The sequence below is a fragment of the Oncorhynchus kisutch genome, linkage group LG5 (assembly GCF_002021735.2).
Source record: "Oncorhynchus kisutch isolate 150728-3 linkage group LG5, Okis_V2, whole genome shotgun sequence".
In the NCBI taxonomy this organism is placed as follows: Eukaryota; Metazoa; Chordata; class Actinopteri; order Salmoniformes; family Salmonidae; genus Oncorhynchus; species Oncorhynchus kisutch.
The window spans coordinates 6,202,272-6,221,111 of NC_034178.2; the positions used below are offsets into that span (position 1 = coordinate 6,202,272).

An 18,840-nucleotide genomic window follows, 5' to 3' on the forward strand; every position below is an offset into this window, starting at 1 on the left:
CGTTTTTGAGTATTTGATGAGGGTTGTTGATGTAAATCTCGGGTATTTAATGTCGGGACACTCTATGCTACTAGCCTTATAACATGAATATGCATAGCCATATCCGATATAAAGTGTTTTTTCTCAAAGTTGCTGGGGTGTCACGTGGCCTGCTATATCCGTACACTCGTAGCAACTTAAATGAGCCATTCATTGCCCTCCATACAAAAACTCCTTGTTTGGTGGGCGAAACAAGGAAAAAACTCCACCTGTTGGAGGGAGACTGTTTTTCCGCCAAATTGGGCCACTCTTCCTATCTGGTTTAGACTTTCCCGTCTACTCATTGTGGTTGTACAAGCGTCACATCCGCTTTTGACTCATTGAATACGGTTCTAACGAAACGGAGGCGAGTAGCAGTGTTTCGCTTCACTTGATAACATTATTAGCTAACTAAATAAACCAGTTAATTATCTATCATTTAAGTTTCTATCGACGAGAAATGAGCGACAACGAAAAGGATTTTGGCGAGCGGGTGCGTATTATCAACCACGAACTACCGAAGATCTATCTTGCCTTAAACTGAGCAAGCTCAACGACGCCATTTTGCCTAGCTAGGCGGCTAACGTTAGTTAGCACAACCATGATGTAGTTAATAGCATTGATTTGCATCGACTGTATGGATTTTGTACCGTTTACATTTTCTAATTTAATGTCCAGTTACTCATTTATGTTAACATTGAATGTATTTTCAGGGCATTTTGTAATTTAAAGCTAGCATATGTTAGCCCAATCAGGCCAAGTGGTTTGCAGCTGTTGTAACGTTAGCTAATTCACATCAAGTAACGTTACATTTTGCATTAACGAGTCTACTGAGACTGCTGTCGAGAAAGTTACCAATGTACATTTACTCATCATTGCAGGTGAATGGAATATATAACTAACTATAGATTAGTAGCTAACTAGCGGAGTGGTTTACGGCTAGAATGTTTAACTTCGTCCTCACTTACTGCTGCAGTCACTTAGCTAATTACAGATTGTACGCCAGATAATGTGACATAACAAAAAATGGTGGATAAATGAAGATGGTTCACCCAGGCCGTTTACCATAAGGGGGGAAAAAAGTCAGTACCGGTCGATTTAACTGGGTGTCTCCCATAGACACCAATAGACGGGTTGGTTGTTTTCCCGACAAAACTGACGCGTGCGCAGCTATGGAGCGAAATAGAAGGGGTTGGCTTAATTTTAAGGCTGGTTTACAGTTGGTCTCGACATAGCTGCGCACGCGTAATTTTTGTCGCAAAAACAACCAACAATGTCTATCGACATGTATGGAGACAGTTGTTGCAGTGACATCATTAACATCCGATTGTTGTCTGACATCAAACTTGTCATTATGAAAAAGTATAAATGCAAAATAACAGGCTGCTTGACAGCAATCGCAATAATGACCGGCTGCAAGACAATAGCTGCCTGGTGGTCCAAAATAGCATAACTGCTGTATGTATTTTAACACCAATAAACAAATCAAATGTATTTATATAGCCCTTCGTACATCAGCTGATATCTCAAAGTGCTGTACAGAAACCCAGCCTAAAATCCCAAACAGCAAGCAATGCAGGTGTAGAAGCACGGCATCTTGGAAAAACTCCCTAGGAAGGCCAAAACCTAGGAAGAAACCTAGAGAGAAACCAGGCTATGTGGGTGGCCAGTCCTCTTCTGGCTGTGCCGGGTGGAGATTATAACAGAACATGGCCAAGATGTTCAAATGTTCATAAATGACCAGCATGGTCAAATAATAATATTCACAGGCAGAACAGTTGAAACTGGAGCAGCAGCACAGCAGCACGGCCAGGTGGACTGGAGACAGCAAGGAGTCATCATGTCAGGTAGTCCTGAGGCATGGTCCTAGGGCTCAGGTCTTCCGAGAGAGAGAAAGAAAGAGAATTAGAGAGAGCATACTTAAATTCACACAGGACACCGCATAGGACAGGAGAAGTACTCCAGATATAACAAACTGACCCTAGCCCCCTGACACATAAACTACTGCAGCATAAATACTGGAGGCTGAGACAGGAGGGGTCAGGAGACACTGTGGCCCCATCCGATGACACCCCCGGACAGCCCCCGCACCACTAGAGGGATATCTTCAACCACCAACTTACCATCCTGAGACAAGGCTGAGTATAGCCCACAAAGATCGCTAACCCAGACAGGAAGATCACATCAGTAACTCAACCCACTAAAGTGACGCACCCCTCCTAGGGACGGTATGAAAGAGCCCTAGTAAGCCAGTGACTCAGCCCCTGTAATAGGGTTAGAGGCAGAGAATCCCGGTGGAAAGAGGGGAACCGGCCAGGCAGAGACTGCAAGGGCGGTTCGTTGCTCCAGAGCCTTTCTGTTCACCTTCACACTCCTGTGCCAGACTACACTCAATCATAAACCCATCTCTTTAAAAATGTAATGCAGTATATTTCAATCTAGCAAACCAAGCAACTAAAAGTAACTTTCTAAACAATGTTTTTGTTAGTTTCTAGCTTTTTAGCTAGCTAGCTGGCTAGCCAGTTCAAATAATGACCATGTCATAGCTGTCAATGTCTTAAATAAAGCACATTTTTATTCATTATTTAGGGTGTACATCCATAATTATTTTATTCAATGTTTATAAAATATATATGCATTCAATAGAGAATTGCATCAATAGTCCAAACTCTGTTTCTACCATATCATTCACAAGGTAGGCTATTTACTCTGAGAAATTTGAATGATTAGAGTGAATAGAATGTTATTATGGCCATGGTCAAAAAGTGGTCACTGCTCAATAGAACTCTCTCACTGCGCAGCCTTCAAACGTCAACGGACAAGCTAGCTAGTCGCTGCAGGTTCCTGTGTGATAACATGGGGTTTTCTGAAAGGAAATCTGCGGAATACAAACTAAATTGGGTCTATATATTTATTAATTTACAAAGCTAAGACTTAATTTTAATATCTACCTTCCCCGGAGACAATCTGTGGCAGTTTTCATAGTTATTGCTAAGTATTTCCCATTAAATCACCATGGAAACATTGTCTTTTTATATATAGAGATTTTTTTCCACAAAAGTAGTACACTGGCCTTTACTAGTACTGTATTAGCGGACCGCTGTAGGGAGGGCAAATTGTATATTAAAAAATATATATATATATACACACACACACACACATCTTCCCGCTGCTATGTCCACAGAGTATAAATTAAGTGTTTTGACTAGCGACACTTGTCGCATTCAAATTGTCTAAAGACATGTTGATAGACAAAGTATAAACCAGCCTATATATTGTTGACAGACAAAGTATAAACCAGCCTATAGATTGTTGACATCTAAACTATATTTCATCTCCACTGTTTATTGAAAACAAATATATTTGCACAATGAGCACTTGTCTCTCATGCAACAGTTGTTGGTTAGCTAGGGAATTTTAGCCATATTAGCATAGATGTGACATGAGTCAAAACAAGACATGGTAGCAATAACAACCTACGATTCCCCACATGGCAGCATCTTTTTATTGTTGTTAGCAATCTGACCAATGGCCATCCAGAATCTCAACAACACACATCAGGACATCTGCCCTATTGGAGTGTGATTTATTTTTTTGGACCTTTATTTAACTAGGCAAGTCTGTAAATAAGAATTTGTTCTTAACTATGACGGCATAGGAACAGTAGGGTTAACTGCCTTGTTCAGGGACAGAAAGACAGATTTTTTACCTTGTCAGCTCGGGGATTCGATCTTGCAACCTTTCGGGTTACAAGTCCAGCGTTTTAACCACTAGGTTACCTGCCGCCCCTGTGCGTACAAACCGCCACCGTAGATTTTTCAACTGACCTGTTCTTGGCAATACTTTTTCCACCGAATTGAGAACGAAGAAAGTATCTTAGAAATGTCATTTGCTGGTGGTTATACAAAAAACACACATTCAGAAAAATTATAAATCCATGTTTTGTATGGAGTGAGATATGCTTTTAGCATGTGTGTAGTTCTTTGTTTTGGTCGCGCTATATAATGCGCTGTCATCTACTTCTACACATGGCCGCGTTGCATAGAAACTACTAGTTTCTGCAAAGATGCTGCGAAATCCTAGATGTGCGCCAGCTAAGCTGGCGAGGAACCATCTTGCACGGTATAGAACATGGATTTATTATCTTTTGAGTTTTCGCTGGTTTTTGTAGAGCTGCCGGCAATTCAAAACAGGCATTCTAAAGATACTTCTTTGTTCTCGATTCAGGGGAAAAGTATCACAGAGAACAGGTTAGTTGAAAAATCTATGGCGTGGGTTTGTATAGGGCCTCTTCAATAGGCCCAGTAATGGACACCAACAATCTTTGGTTATATCACATTATCCGGCGTAAACTCTGTAGCCATTCATTAGCCAGTTATAATGTATCAAGCTCTTCAACATGGCACCACCCATGTGAGAGTACTGTCTATTTTCTAAAGTTGTTAGTCCTATATTTAGTTGCACTGTAATGGTCCTTCTGCAAAAGCCATTTTTCTTTAAAGTCGCACATGAACAAATGTTATACTGAGTGGGGCATTGAAAGGAGTAGCTAATTTACTTTAAACCCTTGCTCAGATATACCATAGCAGTTCTTCAATCTTGGTCCAAGGGCTTGACGAACCAGATGTGCTAGTACTGGGCTGTAACAAAAGCCTGCACACCTTGTGTGACCCTCGGACTAGGATTAAAGAACACCATGATTTTATAACATTTTTAGTCTTCATTCATCATATTCTGATGTTGTGCATTTCAGAGAAATCAGTATACATATTTCCTTAACATTGCTTTGATTTAATGCTTTTCAGGTGAGACAACTTATTTAGTCTGATTTGAGTGTTTACGAGTCTGGTTTTTGCACATTTTGACCTCTGTAGCTCTTATAAAAAAATCAACCCTTTTTATCATCCTTGTCTGTTTTTCGTTAAGGTTGAGTTGGGAAGAAGCAAAATGGCGGAAGAAGTTTCAGATATGAAGTTTGAAGTTGTTAAAGGGCATATTTGATGAAGCTGATGGTGTTGATGCATGCTAATGTAAAATGAAGCTGGCAGAAGCGAGCGGCCACGCTGTCCACTGGTAGAGTGATGTAATGGCAGAAATCAAATGGGAGGAAGGAAGTGGGGGAAGAGGAGAGAAAAATGAAGTCAGAAATGGTGTGAAACGGAAGAAAGAAGAAAAGAGATGGTTGTTTTGAAGTTATGAAGTTAAAGAAGTGATGAAGTTATGAGAAGTGTTCGGGGGTATGGTTAATTCCCTATAGCCTGCTATGTTATTACTACAATCCTATTTCTCTCTCCCTCTCCTTCTGTTTTCTAAAGCAGTGTTTCCCAAGCCATCCCTCAAGGACCCCCAGTCATTACACCTGTTGGTTCTCTTCCACCATTGGTACACCTGATTCAACTAAATCTCAAGCTCTTTCTCAAATTGAATCAGGTGTACTAAAATGGAAATGTGCAACAGTTGGTCTCCCTGAGGGATGGCGTGAGAAACACTTCTTAAGCATGCATGCCAACTGTTCCTCCATCTCAGACACATTACCTAGTCCTCAACACGCAAGGTTAAACTCTGCTACGCTGCCTAGAGTGTAAGAGAACAATCCGCTCATCATAGAACTGTGTTAAGATTAACTAGATTAGATTAACACCTACTTTAAGCCTATATGATTTCCTTTGGTCGCCTGTAACAGGCAGATCTAGTTACAACAAATACCTGTTGTTAATGAAATGCTATGATTTTTTTTTCTCAAACTACTGGAGCTGAAATATAAGAGGGGCCTGTAGCAGGTTTGAGCGAGGTTCCTTCTGTACCTCCTCTCTCTCTATCCTGACTGTTTCTGTTTTTGATTCTGACCTGTATTTATGTGTATCTGGCCCGATCAGGATTCGCGGTCCGCTTCCAGGAGTGTGAGCCCAAGGGGTTCTGGGAAGTCTGCCAGCCGTTCCCCAGCCCATTCCCCAGCCCGCTCCAAAGATGGCTCCAGACACTCCAGGTCTAAGTCCCACTCCCGATCCCGCTCCAAGTCCAGGTAAGAACCCCAGCTCCAAGGAGGTTTTGTGGGAGCTGCTGGGTAGCGTAGCGTGTATTTTTGTTCAGGTCCACATAAAGAGCTTGTTTTGTGTTATGGCTTTATTCATGTTGTTTTTGTATCTAAACTCTTTAAATCAGGGACCATCAACTAGATTATGCTGTGGGCTGATTTCTTTCTTTAGCGGATGGTCAGGGGGCCGGAACATAATTACAAATCATTTGTAGACTGCAAATTGACCGCAAGCAGTCCAAACAGATGATACATTTCTATAAGATCACGTATACAGTTGAAGTCAGAAGTTTACATACACTTAGGTTTGAGTCATTAATAACTCATTTTTCAACCACTCCACAAATTTCATGTTAACAAACTATAGTTTTGGCAAGTCGGTTAGGACATCTACTTTGTGCACGACACAAGTAATTTTTCCAACAATTGTTTAGACAGATTATTTAACTTATAATTCACTGTATCACAATTCCAGTGGGTCAGAAGTTCACATACACTAAGTTGACTATGCCTTTAAACAGCTTGGAAAATTCCAGAAAATGATGGCATGGCTTTACAAGCTTCTGATAGGCTAATTGGCATCATTTGAGTCAACTGGAGGTGTAACTGTGCATGTATTTCATGGGAAAATCTAAATAAATCAGCCACCAGTTGGAAACCCTGCTTTAAATGTTTTTAACGTGTCCTTTATTTTATTTTCCTCAGGTCTCGTTCCCATAGGAGCTCCCGCAGGCATTATTCCCGCTCTCGCTCCCGTTCCCACCGCCGCCGTTCCCGTAGCCGTTCCCGAAGCGGGGAATACCGCCGTCGTCGGAGCCACAGCCACTCCCCCATGTCCAACCGCCGCAGGCACATTGGCAACCGGGTACGTATATACACACACACACCTCGAGACGAGACTCTCTTCGGCAAACCCCACACACAATCTCTATCCTTGTCACAATCCTCCTCTATAGGCCAACCCGGACCCGAACTGCTGCCTGGGTGTGTTTGGTCTGAGCCTGTACACCACAGAGAGAGACCTGAGAGATGTGTTCTCCAAGTACGGCCCCCTGGCTGACGTCAGCATCGTCTACGACCAGCAGTCACGACGCTCCCGCGGCTTCGCCTTCGTCTACTTCGAAGTCCGAGAGGACGCCAATGAGGTAGGAATACAGGGAGGGAGGAAGGGGATATTGCAAAGGAAGAACAGAGAAGAATCAGAACTTTTGAGTGAGCATGGTGTTGAAGGGGAATACTCTTCTCTAAACATCTGTGTCCCACTCCTCCACCCCCCCCTCTCTGTTTCAGGCTAAGGAGAGAGCTAACGGAATGGAGTTGGATGGACGGAGGATCAGGGTCGATTTCTCCATCACTAAACGACCACACACTCCCACTCCTGGGATATACATGGGACGGCCCACATAGTGAGTGACCGGTTCTCTTAGACTCACGCATCTGGGATGGCCCACGTGATGCACACATGTTCTACATTCAGTGAATCCTCTAACTGTGTTTGTTTTCCAGTGGTGGCGGCGGCGGCAGCAGCAGCAGCGGAGGCGGTGGAGGAGGCGGTGGAGGAGGAGGAAGTGGCGGCCCCAGCTCAAGCTCATCTCGCCGTAGCTCGAAGGATTACGATCGCGGCGGTGACCGTGGTTACGACAGAGGCTACGACCGTGGCTACGATCGCTATGACGACCGAGAGTGCTACAGGTCCTACAGGTGAGACACCTGGCCTGGATCTTATAGTTAGTGGTTGCTAAGCAGGACTGGGGCAGTTGGTTGGTGGATGCTTATTGTGTGTTGTCTCTCCAGACGCAGGTCTCCGTCCCCGTACTACAGCCGAGGGGCCTACCGGTCTCGCTCCCGCTCGCGGTCTTACTCCCCACGTAAGTCAACCAGACTTAGCCCCGCTTAACATGGTTCACTTGACGGCTAATATACTAGTGACTCAGTGGTTGGGCCTTAATGTCTAAATGTCTCCCTCCTGTCTCCACAGGCCACTACTGAGCAGAGGGAGAAGAGGAGCAAGATTATACTTTTTGTGGGGTTAGGTCCAGGGGGGGTGGATGTGGAGTTAGGGCCAGGGGGGGGTGGATGTGGGGTTTAGGGCCAGGGGGGGTGGATGTGGGGTTTAGGGCCAGGGGGGGGTGGATGTGGGGTTTAGGGCCAGGGGGGGTGGATGTGGGGTTTAGGGCCAGGGGGGGTGGATGTGGGGTTTAGGGCCAGGGGGGTGGATGTGGGGTTTAGGGCCAGGGGGGGTGGATGTGGGTTTAGGGCCAGGGGGGGTGGATGTGGGGTGCATATTTGGGGAGTTTAGGGAAATGGTAAAGGATGTAATTGTGAACTTGATAAACAGTCATTTTTTTGTTTATTTTAGTTAAATATGTTCAGTTGGTGGATTTCTGTTCTTTCAGTCAATCTTGCAGTTGTGTTGAGAGAAGCTGTCGATTCGTTAATCCAGGGTTCTCCCCAGGATTTTTAAAGACGGTGGTGCTGCTGAGTACAGCGAACACCTGTAATTCCCATTTCCTGCCATCTTTAGCAAATGTTGGTGGGGTTGTTTTTTTTATATAGTGGCGCTGCCAGACCACAAGGTGGCGCAGCGCCCCCTCTTACATTCTTTAGGGAGAACCCTGTTTAATCCATCTGATCTGTATTTTGTATCACCAGGCTCCTTTTTACTGGGTAGATGTGTTGAAGTACAGTGATATTTAGTGCACGATAGGCTCTAGGGGAGAGGGCCCAAGGTAAATGCAGCTCTAGGATCGGATTACCTTAACCCCAATTCTAACCTTAACCTTTAGGTTGATAAAAAAATATCTCACCCTTTATCAGTGGTTAGGGGGTAACTTCTTCCTGCTGTATGTTCGGGAGAAGAGCCAAGAGCGAGAAGCTCTACCCTAGTTCAGTGCTGTGTGTATGGGTGTACCATGATTTTAAGTCTGCAGTATTCCAAGCAATAAAACTGCATCTTTTCAATTTTTTTGTCCGTCAATACTTTCTTAATGTCTCCTGTACTTAGTGTGTTGCAAACTGGTGAAGAATGTGTAAGGCTATAGGAATTGGTAAACCTTACTGCTTTTCTGTGTGACGCCTTGAATACCGGCCTATCTGTTTTCTAGCACAATTATCAGTGGGGTGGAGCTTATGCCTCGATCATACCGACAGATCACACACTCAATCGCTGGTTGAAAACTGTTTTCTGCCCCTCCCAAAATATAATTTGTATAAATTAATTGGTATAATTTGTAGATAATTGGCCCAAGCCAGGATCAAGCCTGGCCTGTTGAGGAGTGACAAACTCCATCCTACCTGGAGGGGTGCTCTCATTTTATCTATGAACATGGAGAGGGCTCTAACTCCTCTTGCTCCACAATGAGATAGAGTGCAGGCCAGGCAGCAGGCTGTTAGCCAGCTTAGTTCAGCTATCCCTATTGAGACTGTCTGTGCCTCGATCTAGGTTGGGCAAAACTAAACATAGAGTGTTCGCTTTAGCAATCTCACTGGAATAAAGACCTCCATTCCTGTCATTATAGAAAAAGATTGTGATATCACATCTCAAAATAGGGCTACTTAATGTTAGATCCCTCACTTCCAAGGCAGTTATAGTTAATGAACTAATCATAATCTTGATGTGATTGGCCTGACTGAAACATGATTTAAGCCTGATTCATTTACTGTGTTAAATGAGGCCTCTCCTGGTTACACTAGTGACCATTTCCCCTATGCATCCCGCAAAGGTGGAGATGTTGCTGACATTTACAATAGCAAAAAAAAAAAAAAAAAAACACTGCATTTTCATCTTTTGAGCTTCTAGTCATGAAATCTATGCAGACTACTCGATCACTTCTTATAGCTACTGTTTACAGGCGTCCTGGGCCGTATGCTGCGTTCCTCACTGAGTTCCCTGAATTCCTATCGGACCTTGTAGTCATGGCAGATAATATTATAATTTTTGGTGACTTTAATATTCACATGGAAAAGTCCACAGACCCACTCCAAAGGGCTTTCAGAGCCATCATCAACTCAGTGGGTTTTGTCCAACATGTCTCCGGACCTACTCACTGCCACAATCATACTCTGGACATAGTTTTGTCCCGTGGAATAAATATTGTGGATCTTAATGTTTTTCCTCATAATCCTGGACTATCGGACCACCATTTTATTACGTTTGCAATCGCAACCAATAATCTGCTCAGACTCCAACCAAGGATCATCAAAGCCGTGCTAGAAATTCTCAGACAACCCAAAGATTCCTAGATGCCCTTCCAGACTCCCTCCACCTAACCACCTAGCTGAGGAACTCAATTTAACCTAGATGAGGTATTCCCAACTGGGGTACGCGTACCCCCAATGCTGTCGAGGGTACGCCAAATAAATATGTGATTCACATTTTCAAACAGTCCATTTAATATTTTCTAACGGGGCTATACATTTGGGTGAGTTTTTTTCTCCCGCCTGAGTAGCCTTGTTTCACTGCCAAAAATAAAATTAAACCATCTAGTCTTCAGCGAAATAACATAATGTCAAATACAGGTAGCCTAGTCAAATAATTAACATCCAATCACATTAACCGTTACTCTCACCGGAAACGTAGCTGCTGCTCATGTTGGTATCTGTACTGATGGCGCAAAAGCCACGACAGGGAGACATAGTGGAGTGGTAGCGCACGTGCAAGCAGTTGCTCCCGACGCCACTTTGGGCACACTGCAGCATCCACGGAGAGGCTCTTGCTGCCTGACAGCTTGAAAGACGTTTTGGACACTATAGTATAAATGGTTAACTTTGTTAAAGCATGGCCCCTGAACTCTTGTGTATTTTCTGCACTATGCAATGATATGTGCAGCAACCATGTAACGCGTTTACATCTTACAGAAGTGCGCTGGTTATCAAGGGGAGAAGTATTGACAGTTTTTATTTTTTTATTGAGAGACTAGTTTAAAGTTTTCACTTGTCTGGCCGCTTGCGTGATGACGAGTTTCTCACACGACTCTCCTATCTGGGTGATGTTTTTCCTCCCTTGAATGATCCGAATTACAGCGACTTTTCGCAACTATATTCAATGTGCGGGACAAAATTCAGGCTTTGATTAAGAAGTTGGAGCTCTTCTTTGTCTGCATTAACAAGGACAACACACAGGTCTTTCCATCATTGTATGACTTTTTTTGTGTGTAAATTAACTCAAGTTTACGGACAATGTCAAATGTCATATAGTGTAGCACATGAGTGAGTTGGGTGAGCAATTACGCAGGAACTTTCCCGAAACGGATGACACAAACAACTGGATTCGTTATCCCTTTCATGCACTAACTCCAGTCCACTTACCGATATCTGAACAAGAGATTTTAAGGTTTTACTACTAACCTACAAAGCATTACGTGGGCTTGCTCCTTGACCTATCTTTCAGATTTGGTCCTGCCGTACATACCTACACGTACGCTACGGTCACAAGACGCAGGCCACCTTAATGTCCCTAGAATGTCTAAACCAACAGCTGGAGGCAGGGCTTTCTCCTATAGAGCTCAATTTTTATGAAATGGTCTGCCTACCCATGTGAGTCTCTCTGCCTGGCCAGTTCCCCTCTCTCCACTGGAATTCTCTGCCTCTAACCCTATTATGGGGGCTGAGTCACTGGTTTACTGGTGCTCTTCCATGCTGTCCCTACGAGGTGTGAGATCTGACGTGATCTTCCTGTCTGGGTTGGCGCCACCCTCAGGTTTGTGCTGTGGGGGAGATCTTCATGAGCTATACTCGGCCTTGTCTCAGAATAGTAAGTTGGTGGTTTGTTGATATCCCTTCAGTGGTGTGGGGGCTGTGCCTTGGCAAAGTGGGTGGGGTTATATCCTGCCTGGTTGGCCCTGTCCGGGGGTATCGTTGGACGGGGCCACAGTGTCTCCCAACCCCTCCTGTCTCAGCCTCCAGTATTTATGCTGCAATAGTTTATATGTCGGGGGGCTAGGGTCAGTCTGTTATATCTGGAGTATTTCTACTGTCTTATCCGGTGTCCTGTGTGAATTTAAGTATGGTCCCTCTAATTCTCTCTGAGGATCTGAGCCCTAGGACTACCTGGCCTGATGACTCCTTGCTGTCCCCAGTCCACCTGGTCGTGCTGCTGCTCCAGTTTCAACTGTTCTGCCTGTGGCTATGAAACCCTGACCTGTTCACCGGATGTGCTACCTTGTTCCGGACCTGCTGTTTTTGACACTCTGTCTCTCTCTACCTCACCTGCTGTCTCACACTCTGAATTATAGGCTATGAAAAGCCAACTGACATTTACTCCCGAGGTGCTGACCAGTTGTACCCTCTACAACCACTGTAATTATTATTATTTGACCCTACTGGTCATATATGAACGTTTGAACATCTTGGCCACGTACTGTTATAATCTCTACCCGGCACAGCCAGAAGAGGACTGGCCACCCCTCAAAGCCTGGTTCCTCTCTAGGTTTCTTCCTAGGTTCCTGCCTTTCTAGTGAGTTTTTGCTAGCCACGGTGCTTGCTGTTTGGTGTTTTAGTCTGGGTTTTGTGACATTGGCCGATGTAAAAAGGGCTATATAAATACATTGGATTGATTGATGCTGCTGTAGGTGTGATCGAGGGTCTGAGTCAAATATTAGGAAAGGCTTTTACACCTAGATCACACCTACAGCGTCATTGCCCAAAATGGTACGCAGCATCATCTGGATGTGTGCAACCAAAAGGTCAACATTTACCTTCTGGATTTCAACTGTTGTTTTCCAACCTTACCCAATATACACTTCACTTATCACTTTCTAACCTAACAAAATTCGAAATGACTAACTGATTGAACAACTTTAAATATGTGAAAAAAAACAAGGTTGCCCCTACCCTTGATGGCGCCGTGGATTAGCTCCAGGGATATGGACCAGGCCACTGGTTCTGTTGTTTATGCCTGAGGCTTGAATCTCACTGTGGTTGTTTTTCTAGTTTCAAATATGTTTTATTATGAAGCATTGATATCCATGTATACAATTGTACTGTTTATTCTGTGAGCTCCATTTTTACGAGACAACAGTAATATACACAAAATGATCACAGGTATTACCACAGGATATTATTGCAAGAATGTATACATCAAAAACTGTATGAAAGGAAAAGCCTTGAGTCAAGATAAACGCTGTGGTTGTTTTATAACAATTTATTTTCTAAAAGATTGGTGGGCAAATCTGTTTTGGTTTACAGTCTCTGCTTTTAGTCAAATGACATTTGTAATGAAAACAAATACTCTGAAATGAGCATGGATACTAAGACTGCAGTAATTCCCTTTGTACAAAACACATACATTTTTATTACATTGTCAACAACCACAGAAGTACAATCAGAACAACTAAATACAAAATGGGATAAGATTAACACTAAATCCACAGTGGACACTGACAAAAACACGAAGGTTTCTGGGATTATGTACATATTAAATGAACAAGGTGGAGAAGACAATTGCTAAAACAAAGGCCTGGTATGTACAATTACAGTAAAACGAATACAGAAGAAGACGAGGCAGACTATTCCCCACCCCTCAGGTTAGGGTTATACCCTTCCACAATTTGTATTTTCTTTCCTGAGACGTCATGTTGTGAAGTTTGTTATAATGATAAGTAACATGCGTCTACCTACCTATCCATCTTCTTCGGCAGACTTAACATCTAATGGAGCACATTTGGCTGCTACCTCAGCCAGACACTCCAGGCTTTTCCGGGTGTGACTACATATGTCTGCCGGTATCCTCCTGTTAACAACTATTCTGATCACTCGCGTGGATTGTTTGTTTGTGTCGCTTATTTCAGGTGTTGCAGCAGGTTCAGGGTCCTGGTTTGGGTCGTGTACTTGAGGAATTGAAACAGATTCTTTGTTTGCCCTCATCCTAGTGTCAACTATTCTTATTACCCGGGTCTGAAAGTCACTCATTTTGTACCTTTTAGCAAGTTCCACGTCTGTGCAGCTTCTTTTGGGCACGGAAGCGGTTTCCTTGTCTGTGTTGGTTATTTGAACGTGTTCCTTTATCGTTTCCATTATCTGAGACGTTTGAGCAAGTTCTGCTTTTGTTTCGTTTGCTTGAGGCCTTGGAACAGATTCTTTGTCAGTCCTTTTTGCCGTTGAAGTGGTTTCCATGATGGTCCTGCCTAACTTACCAGGTTCCATGTCCGTGCAGCTTACTTGGGGCATCTGAACGAGTCCCTCCATTGACTTCCCACTCAGTCTTTGAACAGGTTCAAAGTTTTCCGCACTTACTTGAACAGGTTCATTGTTCATCTCACGTATTTGGGGCATTTCAGCAGCACTACAGCTTTCCATCCTATTGACAATAATTTTTATTTCCCGGGTAAGAGCAGGTTCTTTGCCTGTTTTGCTTATTTTATGCATTGAAGGGGTTTTCTTGCTTGTGTTGATCACTTGAGCAAGTTCTTTCCTTGGCCTGCCTCGTTTGCGCTTTGGAATTAATTCCATTTGATCTAGTTCTTCAGGTGTCTTTGCAGGTACTTTATTGCTCTGATTTACTTTAGCCTTTCCAGCGAGTTGTTGGGGATCAGCGGGTTCTTTATTTGTTTCCCGTCCTTCGACACATTGCTGATTAATTTCACCAGCTTGAGGCATTAGACCGGCTTCTGTGTCTAAGTCGGTTTCTTGAGACATTTCAATTGGTCCCTTCCTTGTCCGCCCTCTTTTAGATGTTACAGCAGGTGCCATGCGTGTGTCCATTTTCTGAAGCATTTTGCAGGATTCCTTGTTCATTTTGGTTATTTTGGGCATTTGAGTTAATTCCTGGTTTGTGCCGGATACTTGGGGAACTCGTCTGGGTCTCTTCCTTGATCTCATGTTACTGGGCATTAAAGTGGTGTCCGCATTTACCTCGCTTACCGGAATGGGTTCCATGCAAGTGTCGGTTAATTGTGGAATTTGAACAAATCCCTTCTTTGGCCTCCCATTCTTGGCCTGTACAACAGATTCTTTGTTTGTCTCAGCAAGTTTAATATCTGTATTGGTTACTTGAATGGGTTTGTTTTGTGTGTCAGTTACCTGGGGCGTTTGGACAGGTTTCTTCCTTGGACTTCTGAGCTTGTGAACAGGTTCCAAGTGTGTGTCGGTTATTTGTGGAGTTTGAGTGTGTTCTAGGTTTGTTTTACTTACTTGAACAAGTTCCTTCCTTGGCCTGCCTCTTTTGGGCATTATAATTTGTTCCATGTTTGTCTCGCTCATTACAGACATTTGAGCAAGTTCCTTTCTTGGCCTGCCTCTTTTAGGAATCTTCATTTGTTCCATGACTGTCTCGCTCATTACAGACATTTGAGCAAGTTCCTTTCTTGGCCTGCCTCTTTTGGGCATTTTAATTTGTTCCATGTTTGTCTCGCTCATTTCCGACATTTGAGCAAGTTGTACATTTGTCTCACTTATATGAGAAGGTTTCTTGTTTGTATCGCTGAGTTGAATGGGTTCCATGTGTGTGTTGTCTACTTGAGACGTTTCAACGACTTCCATGTTTACCTTACTTACTTGAGAAGTCTCCGTGTCTGACTGGTGCGTGCCAGTTGCGTTTACTACTGGAGGCGATGAAGCAGGTTTCCTTTTCGTCATCTTCCTTCTCTTGAGATTTTGAACAGGTTTTTCCTTTGCCTCCCTGTTGTCCTCACTGTTCTTCGTCCATCGACTCAATGTAGGTCTGTGAAGGCATGAGAGGGACAGGAAGATACTAGTAGGTTTGTGCCTTGAGATAAGAGCAAATGGTTGAAGTGAACCTATATACACAGGTCCTCAACCAAAATTCAGTTTGATTGCTACAGCTCCATAGAGGATCACTTCTCTATAACTTACTTCTGGACTTTGTGGTAACCATGTTCTTTGATCAGATTCTGGTACTCCCGGGAGTCAGGCCTCTGAGTAGGGCCTTGATAGTCGTCGCTCCTGCAGTGAACACCAGAGGGCAAAGGTCAGGGAGCACAAGGAGATAGGGAACATCATCACACATCAAAAACACAGACTCTCACCTGGAGCGAGATCTGGAGTCAGGTCTGGAACTCCGATCGGATGAGGACCTGAGCGCACATGGATAAATAGATGAGAATCACAAAATTAGCTCCAGTTAATCCCACCTTTCTGTGCGAGGTAGTTTTATGGACAGACTTTGTGGTTACCAAAAGTGTAGCTACGGACAGCTAATTTTTAGCAACTACACTACTAGAAGCCCCTCCCTCCAGGAAATAGTTCTTACACGTCTCTGGAGTGGGATTGGTCCGAGAACCAGTTCAGAGAGTGGGTTGGGGAGGAACTGGGATACTCTTCAGAACAACTCAGAGTCCGACTCTCATCCTCAGATCTACAAAAGGAGTCCTGCAGGGACCACAAATTAATTAGAACCACACCAGAACAAATCAAGGGGAAATTATTTTCAAAGCTCATTTAATACATACATAAGTAAACAAACAGAACACCTTTTCTCCTGAGGGAGTAAAACTTACCCCAGGCTCCTCCTCCACCCCCTCTGTCCGGTCCTGCTGAGGTGGATCAAAGCCGGTTATCAGCCTCTCTGCGTGTCTCCTGGTGGAGGCAGCACTGGGACACACCCCCAGGGCACTGAGGGCTTTGAACACGCTGAGAGGACAACCCTGTTTCCAGAACTCGACCCCCAGAGAGGCCTGGATGAAGTTGCACTTCTGCATGGAGGTGTAGAGGACGATGGCCAAGATAAGCCCCGCCCTCTGGCTGATGACATCACCTGCCTCCTCTTCTGTCCTCGGGCTTCAAAAGATATCAACGGAGAACATGTTATAACCTTTCATGCACACAGAGAGCAAGTCAATAATGAACAGCAGTCACATAATTCAGCCCTGTGGGACCTGTTTTTCCCTCCATTTTCCAGGGTTGAGTTCAAGTACAAAACAGAATTTTAAATGTATATATTTTAATAAAAGCCAGTTAACTGTTGTGACCCCCATACAATACAAATACTTTGATCATCTGGAATACTTTGATCATAAATACTTTGATCATCTCACCGTTTCGTTTTCCTTGCTCCCATCATAACCCGTGTCCTGATGGTGTTGGGTTTGGGGAACATGGCCCTAAGACAGGCCAGGGTCATAGGGGCCTTTTCTTCCCCCCACGCTAGAACCGCGTCCCAGGAAAACCCACTCACACTCGCCTCAGTCAGCGGCTGACGCAGCGGCCCACGTTGGTCCTTCATCAATACCTTACTCTGGTAAATCAGACAAATGGATCAATCATAAATTTCTTTGCCAAACACATCTATCGTCAACAACGACACACTCACACCTGATGAGCCATACACTGCAGGTAGCCTATAAACAAATTCATTATTTAAATGAATTATGTTAAGACAACAATTACCTCCTGGGCGATGACCTCGGCGAGGAAAAGGGTCATGGCTTCTCTAGCTTTGGTCTTCATCAAGGACCTGAAGGCCTTCAGGTGCTGGTGGCTGTTCATGTAATACAGGGCCTTGGCATGAGGTCCAAACCCATAGCTCTGCTTAGTCTTGGAGAAAGGGAGCTTCTTCTTCTTGGGCCTTATACCATCGTCAACGGGGACCGGAGACAGGAGTGTGGAGTGTGGTGTAGATTGGGGCGCTTTCGGATGTCTTTTTGTTGTCCGCTCTCCAAAGGAGAACAGGGAACTGATCTGATTTGAAGTTTGACTTGATAATGCTGAGGAATTTACTTGTTTTGATGGTGTTGAAGAGTGTGTGGTTGGGGCTATGGGCGTTGGAGGTCGTCTGATGGTTGTTGAATGGGATTCTGGGGAACAAGAAGTCAAGGTGGTCCATTTTTCCCCGTCCCACTGACGAACTGTCCTCCGTTTGTTTTTTTTAGAAGCAATGCACTCCTCTTCTATGGATAAAGAGGATGGGTTGGTTATAATTGGAGTTTGATTGGGTAAAGTTGTGGATGAGCTTGGTATTTCGGCACGGGGCTTTCGAGGTCTGCCAACTTTTGTTGGCAAATCTGACCAAGTCCAAAGCTTCCCATCCTGCTTGGTTTTCCTTCTGAGCACACCAAGACAGACCCAGCAGAGGAAGGAGGAGTCATCAGGAGTGATGTCAAAGACTAGCTGGAAGGTCTTGGGGCTGGTCAGCGTGGTGACTTTCCTCCTGTTGTAACCCTTGGGTCCCCTCACAAACCTCACCCCACAAATGCAACACGTCTCTGACTGAGACATTGTGGTGGAAATGTCACAGCACTTCAAAGGGGTCAAAAAAGGAGCTGATGGTTGTTAATCGAAGACTGGTAACCTATTAATAAAACTCACATTGCAATTGTTAAACATACAATTCTCCTGTGGGGGAGCAGATAAAATGTATGGTTTGAGAAACAAAGCAGACTCACAGCGGATCCTTACAGTGGGACGCTACCATCCAGAAAAAGCCCCGGTGTAAGTACTTTCCTCACATTAATCGACCGTGATTTTCAAAAACATTAAGTGCAGAACGCCCTGGTTAAAAAAACACCTTCCAGTGGCTAATTGATGGAAATATCGTAAAGGGAGATATATGATAACATTTTCACTTCCCGCCAGCTACATGCGAAATATTGCCAACAATCTACAGTACCACAGAAGAACGAATTTGCACTAGCGATCACACAAATACGGTCTTTTATAAAGTATATCAAACATAGATTAAGGCAAATACATTACATTTCAAACTACTTTAGGTAGGATAACTCTTGAAAGTAATATAGCGTAGAAGTCAATGTGTTTCGATGGTCCGTTTTTGTGCAGTCACGCATGCGCTGGGCTTCTCCTTCCTACAAAAAAAAAATGGTTGACTAGACGTC

The 18,840-nt window shown here is 44.0% G+C and overlaps 2 protein-coding genes across 4 annotated transcripts; one reads left to right on the forward strand and one right to left on the reverse strand.

Annotated features, from left to right (window-relative positions):
* Positions 1 to 325: 325 nt before the first annotated feature.
* LOC109890393 (transformer-2 protein homolog alpha-like) lies at positions 326 to 9,013 on the forward strand. 3 transcript variants are annotated; one of them, XM_031824270.1, is made up of 8 exons: positions 326 to 511; positions 4,945 to 6,040; positions 6,758 to 6,917; positions 7,009 to 7,197; positions 7,343 to 7,458; positions 7,559 to 7,753; positions 7,847 to 7,920; positions 8,031 to 9,013. In XM_031824270.1, the coding sequence occupies exons 2-8, from the start codon at positions 5,874 to 5,876 to the stop codon at positions 8,039 to 8,041; spliced, it is 912 nt and encodes a 303-aa protein (XP_031680130.1). In that variant the 5' UTR covers positions 326 to 511; positions 4,945 to 5,873; the 3' UTR covers positions 8,042 to 9,013. The 3 variants fall into 3 exon arrangements, with proteins under 3 accessions (XP_031680130.1, XP_031680129.1, XP_031680131.1); XM_031824269.1 differs by having other exon boundaries at positions 327 to 511; positions 5,895 to 6,040; XM_031824271.1 differs by lacking the exon at positions 326 to 511 and having other exon boundaries at positions 1,533 to 5,255; positions 5,895 to 6,040.
* Positions 9,014 to 13,173: 4,160 nt separating this feature from the next.
* Positions 13,174 to 18,786, reverse strand: LOC109890569 (uncharacterized). The gene is made up of 8 exons (XM_020482500.2): positions 18,391 to 18,786; positions 17,396 to 18,244; positions 17,044 to 17,243; positions 16,507 to 16,786; positions 16,260 to 16,378; positions 16,036 to 16,083; positions 15,863 to 15,952; positions 13,174 to 15,710 (listed from the first exon to the last, which is right to left on the reverse strand). The coding sequence occupies exons 2-8, from the start codon at positions 18,221 to 18,223 to the stop codon at positions 13,670 to 13,672; spliced, it is 3,606 nt and encodes a 1,201-aa protein (XP_020338089.1). The 5' UTR covers positions 18,224 to 18,244; positions 18,391 to 18,786; the 3' UTR covers positions 13,174 to 13,669.
* Positions 18,787 to 18,840: the final 54 nt, after the last annotated feature.